General features: G+C 48.4%; 1 protein-coding gene across 12 annotated transcripts in view; it reads right to left on the reverse strand.

Moving 5' to 3' along the window:
- Nucleotides 1-18,465, reverse strand: part of agbl5 (AGBL carboxypeptidase 5) — a 264,564-nt gene that overhangs the window by 33,170 nt on the left and 212,929 nt on the right. For 6 of the 12 annotated variants that reach the window (XM_085996885.1, XM_085996882.1, XM_085996883.1 and 3 more), the window contains one exon: nucleotides 367-527. The exons of 2 other annotated variants lie outside the window; for them this stretch is intronic. In XM_085996885.1, coding sequence (XP_085853011.1) covers nucleotides 367-527 — 161 coding nt within the window. Of the gene's footprint in view, nucleotides 1-366; nucleotides 528-14,879; nucleotides 14,944-18,465 lie in introns of those variants that run through there. 4 more of the 12 variants (XM_085996890.1, XM_085996891.1, XM_085996898.1 and 1 more) reach the window with 4 other exon arrangements.

Consider the following 18,465-nt stretch of genomic DNA (forward strand, 5'->3'; position numbering starts at 1 on the left):
TTCTGAGGGAGAGGAGGGTAAGTAAGCCTGTGACCACAGTAAATCTACAATGTGTAATTGCTTCTTTTCATTTATCCATTTAATAGTTAATAGTTCTGTTTAGCAATTTATAGACATGGCCTCATGAAAAATGTATTCTACCAACTTGTAAAGATAGAGGATCATGCGAGGGAACATGACATAACTGGTAACCAAAGAGCCGTGAACAAGAGTTTTCTGGTTCAGTACCAATTATCTAGGTATTGGGCAGGTAAGAAGATGCTAGGGATTGAGGGCTTACCTACGTGATGGTCTGAAGCCAAGAAAAATACCCAGAATAAAACCCAAAAGTAAGAGGCTAATTAGAACTAGGAATCTTGCACTTACATCCTTTAGGCTCTTGCTGTATAACATTTGACTGTACGCTTTTCAACACGTTCAGCACAGGGTTACGACTGGCTGCACTGGTCAGGCGCAGATTTCCGTGGGTTGCAAGCACGTCACTTTTTCTCACTGGGATTCTACTGGGTCTCAGCTGTTGTTCAGAACTATGAATGAAGAGAAAACGCAAGCCAACATGTGACATCACCACTGACCAGAAACACACGAAAAATTTCAAAATCTTTAACTTTTATTCTGTAAGAACACTGTCTTACAAGAAAACAAAACCCTGTATTTGGTTGCTCCAAAGGCCTTTTTATAGATTAGCTGGATATAGTGGGTAGGGAGCAGGGCGGGGGCTGGATTGTGATCTGGAAACCCGGGAGAACGGGTTTCCCTCGGGCCCTGCCAAATTTAACGGTAGGGTCTGATTAACATTTTTTTCTCTGTTTCTCTGTTTCCACCCCCCCGCCCCCCCCCCCCCCCCGGAGATCGGGTGGAAGTCGGAAGGCCAGGATCGGATAGGGGTCAGAAAGCTGGAATCAGTGGGCCGGAGGGGGGTCAGGGGCCAGGGATGGGAAGGCTGGCTGGGGAGGGAGGGGCTCAGGGGATCGGAGATCGGAGGCCTCATGGGGGAGGTCGAAGGGAGATCGGAAGGGTCGCGAGTGTCTAATTGTGATGGTGGTGGGGGGGGGTTTAGTGGGCGAGGTAGGGACACTGGATCCAGCAGGTAAGTGGAAAGACACTTACCTCTTGGATCCAGCACTTCTTGCCTTCCTTTAGCTGGTGGGTTTCCTGAGGCCTGGGAAACCCAGCCGCCCAGCGTTAAATTTAAAATGGAGATTTAAAACGCAGCCTCATTATAATATTTAAAGTGTCAACCTGCCTCCTGGGAGTGGATTGGCCACCTGCCTGCCCTCCGCTAAAAATGGAAGTGGGCGGGTTGGGGTTGTGGTTGAGATTTCTACCACCTGACCCAAATCTGCCCGTTTTTGGGGGTTAAAGCCCCCAACAGTATCTATCAATATAATTAAAAGTATTGTGTCTGGTGTGCACCCGTAGAACAGAGTGTTCATTGACCACACAAAATATCAGGAGGGTGTAGGCCAGTGAGCCTGCAGGGCAAAAAGCATGCCAATTCATTTTATAACCTGGATATTCCTCCACTATCCCATTCCAAATCGAGTGCGATAGCAGCAGAAATAGAGAGAGAATTCGATGGCGCGGCCTAGATATGCCGTTCATCAGGCACTGTATTCTCTGTGTTTAGTTTAGTTTCAGTTTCATTTCCCCTCCGGTACTGTATTGTGTGTAGGGCTCCGCCCATACCTGGCCACTACTTAAGCAGGCTGTACTGTCTCACAGACAGTGCAGCAGATCTTTGGATGGGAGACACTTCTCCACTGTGTATTACCTTCTTAGTTAATAAAAGCCTTGCTTTGCTCCGTTAACGTCGAGTCTCGGATTCATTGAGGCACATCAATTTTATTAACTAAATTTTCAACGCAATGGATCAACTCTTGAAACCCGAACGTTTGGATTTGGACCAGCATGCTTCGGACGCATCGGCACGCTTCGGACACTGGTTTAAGTGTATGGAATTCTTCCTGGACAATTCCGTAGCCGTCACAGGCGCTACGGACGCCGAAAGTATGAAGCTCGGAATCCTGCGGAATTGGGTAAGCCACCGAGTTTACCCCCTCATCCAAGACGGCGACACGTACCCGGCCGCCTGCGACATCCTAAAGGCGCATTACCAGCAGCCTACGAACGAGGTGTACGCTAGGCATCTGCTCGCTACTCGCGCACAGCGACCTGGGGAATCGCTGGATGAGTTCCTAGTCACCCTGAAAACGCTTGGCAAAGACTGCAAGTGCCAAGATGTAAAAGCCGCAGTGTACACTGACGAGCTTGTTCGTGATGCCTTTATCACAGGCCTCAGCTCCACTTACATCCGGCAGAGACTACTGGAAAAAACGGGATTGGACCTGAAACAGGCTGTGGACACAGCGCGATCCCTGGATGTGGCCCAGAGAAACTCGGACGCCTACTCTTCAGCCCGCGCCGCCCACGCCGCCACGTGTGCACCAAGGGTGCTGCCATCTTGGAAGGCATCTTCCCCGCCCGGCAGCCCGACACCGTTGGGGCCCCGCTCTCCCCCCAGAAGCCCTACGACAGCCGCGACGCGTCGGGGCCCCAACTGCTACTTCTGCGGGCAGCCGAAGCACACCAGAAACCTGTGCCCGGCGAAAGGCACCACCTGCTTTAAGTGCGGTAAGAAGGGGCACTTTGGGAAGGTGTGCAGAGGGAACCCCGCTGGAAAACCCGCCACCGCCGCGTGTGCGCCGTGGGAGCGGCCATCTTGCCCGACCTCGTGGGGTCCGCCATCTTGTGAGCAGACAGCGTGGATGCCATCTTGTCTCGATCAGGGCCCTACAGTGGCATCGGTCACAGTGGACCAGACCGCACCCACTATCCAAATCAATGGTGGACATCGAGGTAAACGGGTGCGGGGTTAAATGTTTAATTGACAGTGGAAGCACGGAGAGTTTTATCCACCCTGAACTAGCACAACAACTCTCTCTAACGGTGGTCCCTGCTCGGGGCACCATCTCGATGGCTGATAAAACCCAGACATCGACCGTTGTGGGTTACTGCGCGGTACAATTGTCCGTTAACGGAACTGTATACGATAATTTTAAATTGTTAATCATGAAGAATCTATGTGCGAGCGTGATCTTGGGCCTGGATTTCCAGTGCCACCACCAAAGCATCACGCTCAATTACGGTGGGTCCCAGCTGCCCCTCACAGTGTGCGGTCTGGCTACCCTGAAGGTAAAGCCGCCTTCGCTATTCACGAACCTTACTCCCAACTGCCGGCCAATAGCGACCAAAAGCAGGAGGTACAGCTGGGAGGACAGGCAGTTTATCGCGACCGAGGTAGACAGGCTCCTGAAGGAGCGCATTATCGAACGCAGCAACAGCCCGTGGCGGCCCAAGTGGTGGTGGTGAGGGGTAGCGAGAAGAAGCGGATGGTGATAGATTATAGCCAGACGGTTAATCTATACACCCAGCTAGACGCCTACCCGCTACCCCACATATCCGAGATGGTGAACCAAATCGCCCAATACCAGGTGTTCTCCACCATCGACCTCAAGTCAGCGTACCACCAGCTGCCTATCAGACCAGAGGACCGCCCGTACACCGCCTTCGAGGCGAACGGACGCCTCTACCAATTCCTCAGAGTCCCCTTTGGGGTGACGAATGGGGTCTCGGTCTTCCAGAGGGAGATGGACCGCATGGTCGATGACCACCACTTGCAGGCAACCTTCCCCTACCTCGACAACATCACCATCTGCGGTCACAACCAGCAGGATCACGACTCGAACCTCGAGAGGTTCCTGAAAACCGCACAAAAACTCAACCTCACTTACAACGAGGACAAGTGCGTTTTCAACACCACGCGCCTCTGCATACTAGGCAGCGTGGTGGAGAATGGGGAAATCGGACCAGACCCCGACCGATTGCGCCCCCTACGGGAGCTGCCCCTGCCCAACACTCCCAAAGCCCTGAAAAGGTGCCTGGGGTTATTTTCTTATTATTCCCAATGGGTCCCCAACTACTCCGACAAAGCCCGCCCCCTCTTGAAAGCATCCTCTTTTCCGCTCTCTGCTGAGGCCCACGCCGCCTTCAAAAGCATTAAGCAGGATATTGAGCGGGCCACGCTACAGGCAGTGGACGAGAACACTCCATTTCAAGTGGAAAGTGATGCGTCTGACTTTGCCTTGGCGGCCACCCTCAACCAGGCGGGGCGGCCCGTAGCTTTCTTCTCGAGGACCCTCCAAGGGCCCGAGATCAGACACTCCTCCGTGGAAAAGGAGGCCCAAGCCATCGTGGAGGCAGTGCACCACTGGCGCCACTACCTAGCCGGCAAACGCTTCACCCTACTTACCGACCAGCGGTCGGTAGCGTTTATGTTTAATAATAAACAGAAGGGGAAGATTAAAAATGATAAGATTCTCAGGTGGCGGATCGAGCTCTCCACCTTCGAGTATGACATCATTTACCGGCCAGGGGCCCTTAACGAATCCCCCGACGCCCTCTCACGAGGGATGTGTGCCAGCGCCACCGGGGATGGGCTACAGACCCTCCACAACGACCTCTGCCACCCAGGGGTCACGCGGCTGTTCCACTTCATAAAGTCTCGCAACTTACCCTACTCGATTGAGGAAGTTCGGTCTCTGACCAGGAACTGCCGCACTTGCGCTGAGTGCAAGCCTCGGTTCTACTGCCCAGATAGAGCCCACTTAATCAAAGCTACACGGCCCTTTGAGCGGCTCAGCTCAGATTTCAAGGGCCCCCTCCCATCAGTCGACCGCAATGTTTACTTCCTGAACATTGTGGACGAATACTCCCGTTTCCCATTCGCCTTCCCCTGCCCAGACATGACCAGCGCCACGGTCATTAAATGCCTCAACAGCCTGTTCTGTCTGTTCGGTATGCCAAGCTACATCCACACGGATAGGGGGGCGTCCTTCATGAGTGAAGAGCTACGCCAGTACATGCTGTCCAGGGGGATCGCCACGAGCCATACCACCAGCTACAACCCCCAGGGTAACGGCCAGGTGGAGCGAGAGAACGGGACAGTATGGAAAGCAGTCACTCTAGCTCTAAGGACCAAGGGCCTCCCTATCTCCCGCTGGCAGGAAGTCCTCCCAGATGTGCTCCATTCGATACGGTCGCTATTGTGTACTGCCACTAATGCCACGCCTCATGAACGAATGTTTGTCTTTCCCCGGAAATCCACCTCAGGCGTATCCATGCCGTCATGGCTCTCCACCCCAGGTCCGGTATTTGTACGAAGGCATGTGAGGGGCCACAAGACGGACCCTCTCGTGGAGTCAGTGCACCTACTCCACGCCAACCCCCAATACGCATATGTCCGGCACGCCGACGGAAGGGAGGACACCGTGTCCATAAAAGACGTCGCCCCAGCCGGTAACGACAACAACCATGACAACAACAGCAACAGCGATCACAGCAACTCTTACCCACCCACTACTCTTTCATCACCCCCGGAAGAACATCGACCAACGGTGCCCCCACCAACTACCCCTTCAACAACCCTGGCGGCGCCCCCGGCAGAGACCCAGGAGGCCACCGGGGACACCCAGCCGACACCCGCGGCACCACGTCGGTCACAGAGGACTATCAAACCCCCGAACAGACTAAATCTATAGAAGGGGTGAATGTGATGAAATATGCCGTTCATCAGGCACTGTATTCTCTGTGTTTAGTTTAGTTTCAGTTTCATTTCCCCTCCGGTACTGTATTGTGTGTAGGGCTCCGCCCATACCTGGCCACTACTTAAGCAGGCTGCACTGTCTCACAGACAGTGCAGCAGATCTTTGGATGGGAGACACTTCTCCACTGTGTATTACCTTCTTAGTTAATAAAAGCCTTGCTTTGCTCCGTTAACATCGAGTCTCGGATTCATTGAGGCACATCACAGCACTTCTTGCCTTCCTTTAGCTGGTGGGTTTCCTGAGACCTGGGAAACCCAGCCGCCCAGCGTTAAATTTAAAATGGAGATTTAAAACACAGCCTCATTATAATATTTAAAGTGTCAACCTGCCTCCTGGGAGTGGATTGGCCACCTGCCTGCCCTCCGCTAAAAATGGAAGTGGGCGGGTTGGGGTTGTGGTTGAGATTTCTACCACCTGACCCAAATCTGCCCGTTTTTGGGGGTTAAAGCCCCCAACAGTATCTATCAATATAATTAAAAGTATTGTGTCTGGTGTGCACCCGTAGAACAGAGTGTTCATTGACCACACAAAATATCAGGAGGGTGTAGGCCAGTGAGCCTGCAGGGCAAAAAGCATGCCAATTCATTTTATAACCTGGATATTCCTCCACTATCCCATTCCAAATCGAGTGCGATAGCAGCAGAAATAGTGAGAGAATTCGATGGCGCGGCCGAGTGCTACATCCCAGTCCAGACCTAATTTTTCCTTCCCCCTCCTATCACATCCCAGCAGGGAAGGCCACTGCCCATCCCTTCACTGCCCTACCACATGTAAATGACAGTGGAGAGGCAGAGCCCAACAACCCACCCATCCATGGCACTGCCACCCCCAGAAACCATTCAGAGGGTGATGACTGCAGATCCTAAGGCAGAGGTGGCAATCCCATTGAACAGCATTTGGAGGGAATGGGCCCAATACTGGGCTCCTCTCCCTGTCCTAAGGTCTCTAGGCTCAGGGATAGGATTTCCTGAAATTGAAAACAAAATCTTTGGGGCTCTTCTGCCTCTCAAACATTCCTCTTTCAACTCTGTATATCCCACTGCTGCACCACCAAATGTTGCTTCCCACCATTGGTGGGCTCCCTCCCATTGATCCCTCCTATATAAACAAGCAGTCCCAAGAGAGGAAAAAAGTCGGATCAGGGTGGTGGGCAGAAGTCTGCTGTCAAGAGCAGGAAAATCCAGGCCATATAATTAATTAAATATTTCACGACAGTTTATGCTGTGATAAGGGACATGAAGTTGATTAAATTGAAAAACTGTGTTTTTTGATAGTATTAGTTTTCTTTCCTTCCTTTATCATTAGTCAAGAGTGTCAAGATCCACAATGGTAGATGAGAAACCCATTGAACCTATCTCTTAAAAGAGAAGTGAGGCAAGGTATCACACTATTACCCATCCTATTCAATGTTTTTATCAATGATGTGTTGAATGATGATAATCAAAGGACACCATTTTGACACGTCGCTGGTCTGACCGCATCTAGAATACTGTGCCCAGTTTTGATCCCCCCCATCCCCACATGGTGGGTGATGTAGTGGCCTTGGAAAAGGTCCAGAGGAGAGCTACAAGAATGATTTCTGGCTTAAAGATCCTCAGCTACTCAGATAGACTCGAGGGCCTTGGTCTATTTACATTAGAGCAGCGCAGACTTAGAGGTGACCTGATAGAGGTCTATAAAATAATTAACGAGCTGAATAACGTCCCTATTGATAGATTATTCCAGTTTAACAGATTGGGAAGGGCCTGGAGACATGAGTTTAAATCATGCAAGAGTAGGAATAGACTGGATGTTCAGCAGTTCTTCTCCCAGAGAATAGTGAGCCTCTGGTATAGATTGACAGCTGGTGTGGTGGGTGCTGATTCTGCATGACTTCAAGAGGGAGCTGGACCATTTCCTGACTGGGGCAGAGATCACATCATATAGAAGGTAAGTGTCCCTTTAGAAAACACTTGGTCCATTTGATCTCCTGGACTGGTTTTGATCGCCTGAGGGGGTCGAAGAGGAAATTTTTCCCCTTATTGGCCCTGGAATTTTTGCCTCTCCCAGGAGAATATATGGCTGCGGGAATGGATGGGGGGGGGGGGGGGGGCGGGGAGGTCGGGAGAGGGAAGGAGTTTTCAGCCATGATGGTCCAGCCATTATCGTATGGTGCAGACTTGATGGACCAGCTGCTCTTTACCTGCCTGTAAATTTCTTATGTTTGTATGATAGAATTGGAGCATTTCTCAAAGCATTGCAGTGCTCCTTTTCACAATGATATTGTGTTGTTGGTGGACTCAACTGGGGATCTAGTGCATCCTACCCACCATCTTGAACAATGGGCTAATCAGTAACGTCAGTGCTCCCAAGTACAGCCTAAGAGGGGATCTCGCAAGGTATTAATTGGAAGATGCAAAAAGCATCTGGTCCATTGTTGATTCGTAGTGACACTTGGAATCCTGTTGGATGCCAACTTCAGCCTGGACACAGTCCTTTGGGACTGTGCTGAGAAAGATTAAGGGTATTTATGATCTTTCTAGTCTTTCTCCAATGACAACAAAGACCTATTGCAAGTTAAGTTTGTGGTATATAAAGCAATTGTCTAAACAGGGTTCAGGAGTCTTGGGCATGCAATGAAAGGGATTTTTCCAGCCTATATGCAAGATTTAGGACCATACCAATGTTCCCTTTAAGTTGTGCGGCCACGGTTACCCCCGACTCGGTTATCTGATACCTGAACCAGGAAGGTACTCAGCATTCCAGGATGTTGTTGATTATTGATCAGCCAGCTTGGTTCACTAACGGAACCTGGAGGAGTGGACCTGTCACTAAGGGCTGGAATTCTTCTCATTTGGCTTCAGGCGACCCCACAAGCCAATACCACTGGATAAGCAACAAAAAATTTACCAGTATTCTGAATTGGTAAACTTGCATGGCTTCAGCAGGTTAAACTTCAGCAGTATTTCCCTTGAGAAGGTGGTGGTGGGCCTTCTACTAGAACCGCTGCAGTCCATTTGGTGAAGGTGATCCCACAATGCTGTTAGGCAGGGAGTTTCATGCTTTTCACCAACTGACAATGAAGGAATGGTTATCTATGGTCACGTCAGGGTGGTGTATGACTTGGGAGAGGAACTTAGAACTGATGGTGTTTCCATGCACCTCCTGTCTTTGTCCTTCTAGATGGTGGAAGTCGCAGGTTTGGAAGGTGCTGCCGAAGAAGCCTTGGTGAGTTGCTGCAGTGCATTCTTTAGATAGTACACACTGCAGCCACAGTATGCTGATGGTGGAGGGATTGGATGTTTAAGACAGTGGATGGGGTGCCAACCAAGCAGACTGCTTTGTCCTGGATAGAATTGAGCTTCTTGACTGTTGGAGCTGCACTCATCCAGGCAAGTGGAGAGTATTCCATCACATTCCTGACTTGTGCCTTGAAGGTGGTAGAGAGGCTTTGTGGAGTCAGGAGGCGAGCCACTCACGCTGAATACCCAGCCACTGACCTGCTCTAGTAGCCACAGCAATATGTTGCTGGTCCAATTCAGTTTATGGTCAATGGTAACCCCAGGATGTTGACAGTGGGGGATTTGCCATTGAGTGTCAAGGGGAGGAATTGATGCTCTTTCTTGTTGGAGATGGCCATTTTCTGATACTTGTGTGTGTGAATGTTATCTGACGCATATTAGCCCAAGCCTTGATGTTGTCCAGGTCTTGCTGCATGCAGGCAGACTGCTTCATTATCTGAGGAACTGTGAATGGAGCTGAACACTGCAATCATCAGCGAACAGCCCCACTACTAACATTATGATGGAGGGAAGGTCATTGATGCAGCAGCTGAAGATGGTTGGGCCTTGGGGACTGCCTGAGAAACTCTTGCAGCGATGTCCTGGGGCTGAAATGATTGGCCTCCAACAACCACATCCAACTTCCTTTGTACCAGACATGACTCCAGCCAGTGGAGAGTTTTCCCCCGATCCCCATTGACTTAATTTTCAATATGGCTCCTTTGTAGGGCAGTCACTGTCACCTAAAGACTTCAAAAATCCAGCACGAAAGTGCTTAAAATCTACCGGCCATTCTGGGAAACAGCAGCCACTAACCAGATGGATGGAATCGTGGAACGGATGCAATATAAAGAACCAACACCTCATCATTGACCCAACAGCAGAGGTTTAACAGCGCTCAACCGAATCCTAACAGGGCACCTGCTCCACAAGTGGAAGATGAGTGTAACTGTGGCCATGAGTCCTAGACCATGGAACACACCACATCAACCTCCCTCTAAGATCTGTTGTGGGAAGCACCTCATTTCTCCACTCAGTATCTCAAGAGGCCATTAAATGGATAGACAAACCAAACATCTCATTATAAAGCTTTTCCCATCATACAAAAAAACAACTGTCACCTAACCTCTGGAACTTAGCTCGTGTCCATGCTTGGACTAAGGCCGTAATAGATTGGGAGAAGGGGAAGTGCAACGAGACCTGGGCGTCCTTGTGCACCAGTCGCTGAAGGTAAGCATGCAGGTGCAGCAGGCAGTTAAGAAGGCAAATGGTATGTTGGCCTTCGCAGCGAGAGGATTTGAGTACAGGAACAAGGATGTCTTGCTGCAGTTGTACAGGGCCTTGGTGAGACCACATCTTGAGTATTGTGTGCAGTTTTGGTCGCCTTATCTGAGGAAGGATGTTCTTGCCATGGAAGGAGTGCAGTGAAGATTCACCAGGCTGATACCTGGGATGGCAGGAATGACGTATGAGGAGAGATTGGGTCGATTGGGCCTGTACTCGCTGGAGTTTAGAAGAATGAGAGGGGATCGCATTGAAACTTATAAAATTCTAACAGGACTAGACAGACTAGATGCAGGAAGGATGTTCCCGATGGCCGGGGAGTCCAGAACCAGGGGTCACAGTCTAAGGATAAGGGGTAAGCCATTTAGGACAGAGATGAGGAGGAATTTCTTCACCCAGAGAGTGGTGAACCTGTGGAATTCTCTACCACAGAAGGCAGTAGAGGCCAATTCATTAAACATATTCAAGAAGGAGTTGGATATATTTCTTAAGGCTAAAGGGATCAAGGGGTATGGGGAGAAAGCAGGGACAGGGTACTGAATTTGAATGCTCAGCCATGATCGCATTGAATGGCGGAGCAGGCTCGAGGGGCCGAACGGCCTACTCCTGCTCCTATCTTCTATGTTTCTATATAATGAGGTCTGGAGCTGAGTGGTTCTGGTAGAACCTAAACTGAGCATCGGTGAGCAGATTATTGTTAAGTGCCACTTGATAGCACTATTAACAACTTTTTTCATCACTTTGCTGATGATTGGGAGTAGGCTGGTGGGGTGGTCATTGGCCAGGTTGGATTTGTCCTGCTTTTTGTGGACAGGACATACCTGGGCACTTTTCCGCATCGATGGGTAGATTCCAGTGTTGTAGCTGTACTGGAACCGCTTAGCTAAGTATAGTTCTGGAGCTCAGGTCTTCAGCACTACAGCCAGGATATTGTTGGGTCCGTAGTCTTTACTGTGTCCAGTGCACTCAGCCATTTCTTGATGTCATATGGAGTGAATCAAATTGGCTAAAGGCTAGCATCAGGAGGAGGCCGAGATGGATCATCCACTTGGCACTGCCTTTCTCTTCTGCGAATAGTGGCATGGGATCTTTTATGTCCACCTGAAAGGGTAGATCAGGCCTCGGTTTACGGCTCAGCTGGAAAACGGCACCCCTGACAATGCAACACTCCCTTAGTACTGCACTGAAGTGCCAGCCTAGGTCATGTGCTCAAGCCTCTGAAGTGGGGCTTACATCCACGACTTCCTGACTCAGAGCTATCAATGTGCAATTGAGAGTGTTATACAGTAAACTCTTTCGTATCCGGCACCTACGGGACCAGGATGGTGCCGGTTGATCAAAAATTCAGGATAACAGAGAGGTAGGCAATTTTTAACAGAAAGAAAAACACTGACTTACTCGGCCATCGCGGGAAACTCGGACTCGGAAAAACAAAAAATGGATGAATTCGGCAAGATTACCGGTTATCTATTTTTCCGGTTATTAAAGAATTGCGGATGATTAAGTGCCATTTAAACAAGAGTTTACTGTACTTGACTTTCCATTTATCTTCTCCATTGCATAGCTAAATCCTGCATTTATTTAGCTATACTTTCTGTCTCTGCTGCTCTTCCTATTTTAAGTGTCATGAGCAAATTTGACAAGCTTACATTTAGTTTTGGTATCAATGTCATTTATATAGATTAGAAACATTAAACAGAGACTCCTGGATTGCATATTTGTGAAAAAATACTTTCCTACAGATGTAAACATGGATAGTTGAGCACCTATCTCAACTTATCTGCAGACAATGACACTTCAAGGAACCAGTAGGGCATAAAACAGTTTGTAAGTTGCAAATTGCTTTGGATAACTTCTTTATCCCTGCATTAGTAACCCACTCAAGCATATAAATATGGTTTACTGAGAATACAGGAAACTTTTTTTTATCCGGCACGGACGGGACCGACGTGGTGCCGGTTCATCAAAAATTCTGGATAACCGAAAGCTATAGTAAAAGATACGGAGCTGAGAGCTCCATATAAAGCAACAAACCCTGTTGCTAGCTTCAGAACAATGGCCACAAGTTGCAAGCGTCTCTGTAGCTTAGCAACAGCTGCAGCCACACCCTTGCACAGCAACAAATGGAGGAAGGCAAGTAATAAAAGTTACCTGAACCTACTCCTGAATTTTGCCGGTTAACCGAGATTTCCGGTTATTTAGGTGCTGGTAAATCAAAAGTTTCCTGTAATAGGCTATCGACAAACATCCATGATAAGCTCACTGACTTCCACAGCTACCTGGACTACACTTTCTCCCAACCCGCTTCCTGTAAGGACTGTATTCCATTCTCCCAGTTTCTCCACCACATCTGTTCTGATGATGCCACCTTCCATTATAGTGCTTCCGATATGTCTTCCTTTTTCCTCAACAGCAAATGGTCGACATGGCCCTTGACTGTGTACGTTCCATTTCCCGCACTTCTGCTCTCACCCCTTCCCCTTACTCCCAAGAAGCACGATAGGGTTCCCCTTGTCCCCATCTTTCACCCCACCAGCCTCCACATTCAACGGATCACCACCGCCATTTCTGCCACCTCCAGTGTGATCCCACCACCAAACACATCTTCCCCTCCCTTACCCTTTCAGCATTACAAAGGAACTGCTCCCTCCACGACACCCTGGTCCACTCTCAATCACCCGCAACACTCCCTCCCCTTCCCACAGCACCTTCCCATGCAAGCACAAGAGATGCAACACCTACCCTTTTATCTCCTCCTTGCCCACTGTCCAGGGCCCCAAACAGTCCTTCCAGGTGAAACAGCGATTTACTTGTACTTCTTTCCATTTAGTATACTGTATTTGCTGCTCACGATGCAGATTGGGTGACCACTTTGCGGAGCACATCCGTTCAGTCTGCAAGCGTGACCCTAAGCTTCCAGTCACCTGTCACTTGAATTCTTCCCCTCACTCCCTCTCTGTCCTCGGCCTCTTACACTGTTCCAATGAAGCTCAACGTAAGCTCGAGGAACAGCACCTCATCTTTCGATTAGGCACTTTACAGCCTTCTGGACTCAACATAGAGTTCAACAATTTCAGACCATAACCTCGGCCCCCATTTTTTCGGACGCCAGCTGTTGATGATTCTGCTATACCCATTTACACCTCTTCCAGACCCATCTTTTGTTTCTTTACTTGTCCCATTACCATCTCCTTTTGCTTTGTACAATCATACCTTTCGTCATTTAACCTCTCCTGCCTTCCACCCTATCACAGACCTTCCCATTTGTTCTTTCCCCCGCTCCCCGCTTTCCCTGCCTCTGTACTTGCTTAAAACCTGCTACATCTCCAACTTTTTCCAGTTCTAATGAAAGGTCATCGACCTGAAACGTTAACTCTGTTTCTCTCTTTACAGATACTGCCTGACCTGCTGAGTATTTCCAGCATTTTCTGTTTTTATTTCAGACTTCCAGCTTCCGCAGTGTTGTGTATGTACCTTTAAGGGAATAACTGGTCTTAGACTGCAGTACCAGCAGTGACCACCCCTGTATAAAAGGCCCTAGCAGGCTTCTGTAGTTTCAGTTTCAAGCTGCCTCTTGTTCAGTAAAGTACCTGTTAAACTGTTCTCCCGAAGTCCGTGTATTATTGAGGCGCGGACTTTACACGCAGTATTTTGTTTTCGTTTTGACTGAGAATAATCATTTTTTGCACCCTAAAAAAAAATGGAAGCTCATGACAGCACTAGTCTTCACAGCCACCTGTGAGCCAGCTGCAGTTACAGACGATACTGCTAAACCTGTCTGTCATTATTTGCACAACTCCATCAGATGATTCTGATAACAGCAAATAATTAGTCCTTTGCCCTTGATCCCCCAATTTCTTTCTTCCATAACCGATCTGATGTTGAAACAAGAATTCCAGCATCAATAGACATTACAACTCCATATGGTGACAAGAAACAAGTGTGTATGCATGCCCTAACTACGGTGGTGCATAATACTGGAATCTGGAGCATTTTTCTACGTTGAAGGCACTGTTTAGCGACAGTTGTATCAAGGTTTATTTTAGGGCATGCTAATGGTATTGAAAGGAATTGTTAGTTTACACTAAAATACTTCGCTTTTATGTTAGTTTACACCGATTAGTCACTTTAACAGCAATGTTTAACATTAGCACTGAGTAAAAACACAAAGTAGCAGCAATACTACCAAAAGCAGATTTAATGCCAAAAAACATTTTTCCCAAAGCCCATGACAAGTTAGTCCCAGTCAATTGGTTCTCATTTATAAAGTTAGTAATCAATGTGATTTATCTAGTTATTTGCATTGTCATTATATGAGCAGACCTTGTTTTGGGTTGGTCAGTAATTCTTTAATTGCAAAGTGACATCTTTCACTAAGGCCAATCTGTTGAGTACTAAATATAGACTTCAGCACTAAAATCAAAGTATGGCCATATTGTGGGTTAATTCGCTTTGCAATCAAAAGGAGGAATGGTCACTGTGGATCCTTATAAAACAGGTGAATTTTGAAACTCTAGCCTCAATCAAATCAAACAATCATTCTATGCCTTTAACATTACACTACTTTCCAGTATTTAGTCACAAGTATATTCATGATGCAAGACACATTACATAAATAACTGAGCCATTTAATAGGTCACAGAGAAAGATATTAATCAATAGTTTGGACCTATGATTCTCGAAGTTCTCAACCACTGGGGTTTTCCTCGCCTCATTTCTGGGTCTGTTGTAGCCTAATTAAGAGAGATTGATTGATATGATTAGTCAACAACTCCATTATCGTTGTATCATGTAACCACCAGGATGGTAGAAGGGGAACTAGGTGGACCGTGGTCCTTATTCATCTGGCAATTCCTATGTAGTTCATGTGACCAGGAAGCATGAAGCAACAAAACTTTGGGCTTAACTGTAACAAAAATTAGCAGTTTTTTTCTGAGAATGTCTATTGTTCAAAACTAAAACAATGCAAAAATAAATTTAAAAAAATGTAAATGCTGGAAATCTGAACAAGAACAGAAAATGCAGGAAATAACCAGGTCAGGCAGCATATGTAAAGAGAAAAGACAGCTTAACATTTTGGGTAAAACCCTTAGTCAGAACAGAAAACTTAAATATCACATTTCACAGCAGCATGTATAGTTCATTACAACAAGACAGGTTCTGCAGAAAGAAAGCAATGTGTAATTTGGAAACTGGAAAAGACATTTAGGCAAAGCATGTGACTGGTCCTGAATTCACACAAGTCCAAATGCATATCTGAAAAGGGCATTTAACTGTATATTTAAGTTTGTGCTCCTTTCTTTTTTGTGGAATCAAATAAAAACTGCAGCATAAGCTTGATACATAAAATTGCTGATGCACTAAACAAAGCTTATGTAAACACATTGGCCTGAATTTTGCGGTCAGCGGCGAAGGAACATTGCTCGCCATTCACCTTGCTGACAGCTGCCCACAAAGTTTACGCGGGCTTTTCAGCAGAGACTTGCTCCAATCCAGCATCTGATCCAGCATGGCGTCCTCTGCAGGGCATCTGCAGCACCAGTGAGCAGGCCAAGCAACAGCAAGGCTCTTCAGCCAACCAGATTGAAGAATCTTTAGTGAGACACACAGGGCTGGATTTTGATACTGGGGCGGGCTGGGGTCGTGTAATCCGCATTTCATGTTAGCCACCCGATTCTAAATCGATGTGGGAGAATGATGCGATTTTAACTTAATTGGCCAATTGAGTTCCAACGTGTGGGAACCCATGGCAAATGAGTTTTTCCAGTCTGAAAGTCGCCTCCGATTACGTCATCATTGCTGCTGCATTTAAGGTCTGCAACAAGCCTTGCTTCTTCTGCAGACTGCCAACCTTTTGGCCTTTGCAGTGAGAGGCACCTGCAGGAAGAATGGCCAGCTAGAGACCTAGGTCTGCACCCCGCTTCGATGACGTTGCCCTGCAGGCTTTAGTGGAGGGAGCAAGAGCACATAAAGAGGTGCTGTTCCCTTTTTCAGGGAGGAAGAAGTCTCCCCAGCAAACCAAGGCTGTGTGGATCCAGGTGGCAGAGGAGGTCAACTCTTTGTCAGTAACCCGCAGAACCTGGTTTCAGTGCAGGAAGAGATTTCATGACCTTCTGCGCACTGGAAAAGTGAGTAATAAATTTCCCATCACCCTCAATCTGATCCCCATTGCCTCTCCTCACCAGCACTCAGCTTTAGCAATCTCTTCCTCCACATCCCACTTGACACTGACATCCATGCACCCTTACCAATTCCCTCTCTCTCTATGGTCACATTCACCTAACTATTCGACTATGCAGCCCTCACACTCCCTATCACTGTGATGCTATGAAAACAACTGACAACACACAGAGAGGGCCCTTGATCTTGTCACCTCACTCCATCTTTGTCTCCTTCTAAGCATCTATGCTATGGATTTTCTACACTCACTCCTTCATTCTCACTCAACCTCCACTTCTCTCCCTCATTGCAGGAAAAGAGAGCTCACAATAAGAGAGAAAGAGCGAGGACAGGAGGAGGGCCACCCTCAGTAGACCACTTCACCCCCTGGGAGGATGCGATCCTGGAGATCGTGGGAGTGGAGGACGATGCGCAAGTGGGGGACGGACAGACAGGTGCATCACAGCAAGCTGGTGACAGAATAGTTTTCCATCTCTCTCAATGACATTGCATGAGTTGCTGATAATGATTCTGAAGCTCTAACAGATGGACTTATGATCATCTGCAATATGCAATGTGCATGTAACCTTGGTATCACATCTCTGACTCTTTCCTTTACTCCCTCACAGGACCATCGCAAGCACCCGTCCCCGCTAGCCAGGAGGAAGAGCCTGAGCATCCAGACTCCTCAGAGGAAACTGCAACCACTGAGGACACAGCATCAGCAGAATTCAGCGCACCCAACACCAGCGCAGACACTCACACCTCGGTGGGACCATTGCAAGATAGAGTAGTGTTGTCACCTGGTGTATCACAGCTCACAAGTGAGCATCAGCAGATTGCGGAGACAGGGACAGCAGTGGAGAGTCCTAGTCGGAGAGCACAGGACTCTGCCAGCTCGGCTCAGCTGCATGTCGACCCTCTGCCTCTGGGTCCATCCATAAGATCAGCGGTGCTGGAACTCCAGGAACAGATGCAGGAGTCTCTGGCAGGTTTTGTCTCCAGGGTCGCTGCGAGTGTGGAGCGAATGAAGGAGTCCATTGCGAACATGAGCAGAGCCATTGGCACATGAACGCATCACCATGGAAAGGAAGGCAACCTCTATGGAGGTGATATGTCGCCAGAGTGCAGAAAACATGGTGAGTGTTCTGAATAGAATGACATCTCTGGAGGCGCGATGGTCATCTATTGAACAGAGAAACCAGACCTTCATTGAAGTCCTTCTGAGTAGGACTGCCAGTGCAGATATGGGTCCCCATGGCCCCCCTGATGTGCAGCAGGGTGCCCTCAAGCCACTTGCAAGCGTTGAGGGGAACCTGACCCATGAGAGGGAAGTTGGTGGCAGACATCAAGGAAGTGGGGGCTCCTCTCCAAGCACTCACACTTCCATGCCACTGCAGAGCCCTCGGTCAGAGCCCCACCAGAGTCCACACCCATCTGAGATCGGCGTCTCAACCCCTGCACAGCCACAGGAGCAGCAGACTGTTGACAAGCCCTCACGGGTTCGCAACCCCAGAGGACACCCGCCAAAGGTGTCGAGACAGGAGCAGCAAGAAAGTGAGCAAGGGGCCTCCACATCTGCTGAAGCCAGAGGGGAAGCACCACGTAGGAGCACACGTAAGAGAAAGATACTGCACAAATAGTCACAAGGGTAGTCACTTGGCTGAAATTTGACGTTTTATGTTAAAAAGCCATCAGATAATTACTGTAAATAAAAAATCTGATGGCTACTGCTGTAGTTGTGTTGTGTATCATTTCGCAAATGGGGCTTCCACATTGAGGGCTTAGGATTACTTGGTATATGCCTCAGTTGAGGAAGTGCTCAGTGAAGGTGGCGAGAGGGGTTTCCCAGGAGGTCACACTGGAGATGGGTGTCAGGCTCCAAACTTCCACAGCTGTGGTTATGCCTTCTAAAAGTTCCCCCAGACCTGAGACAACAAAGTCCTGCCACCTGCAAATGATGGCTGATCAAATATCCTATTTAATGGTGGAGCTGCAGCTAATAGTCAGCAATCCAATTGTGCTCCCACCAGATTTCACCGTCATGTTTCGGAACAGGCATGCTTCACGTCGGAAAAGGGTTAAAATCACAAAGG

The sequence above is a fragment of the Somniosus microcephalus genome, chromosome 9 (genome assembly GCF_052327205.1).
Source record: "Somniosus microcephalus isolate GS21.2 chromosome 9, FLI_Smic_1.0, whole genome shotgun sequence".
NCBI classification, from domain to species: domain Eukaryota; kingdom Metazoa; phylum Chordata; class Chondrichthyes; order Squaliformes; family Somniosidae; genus Somniosus; species Somniosus microcephalus.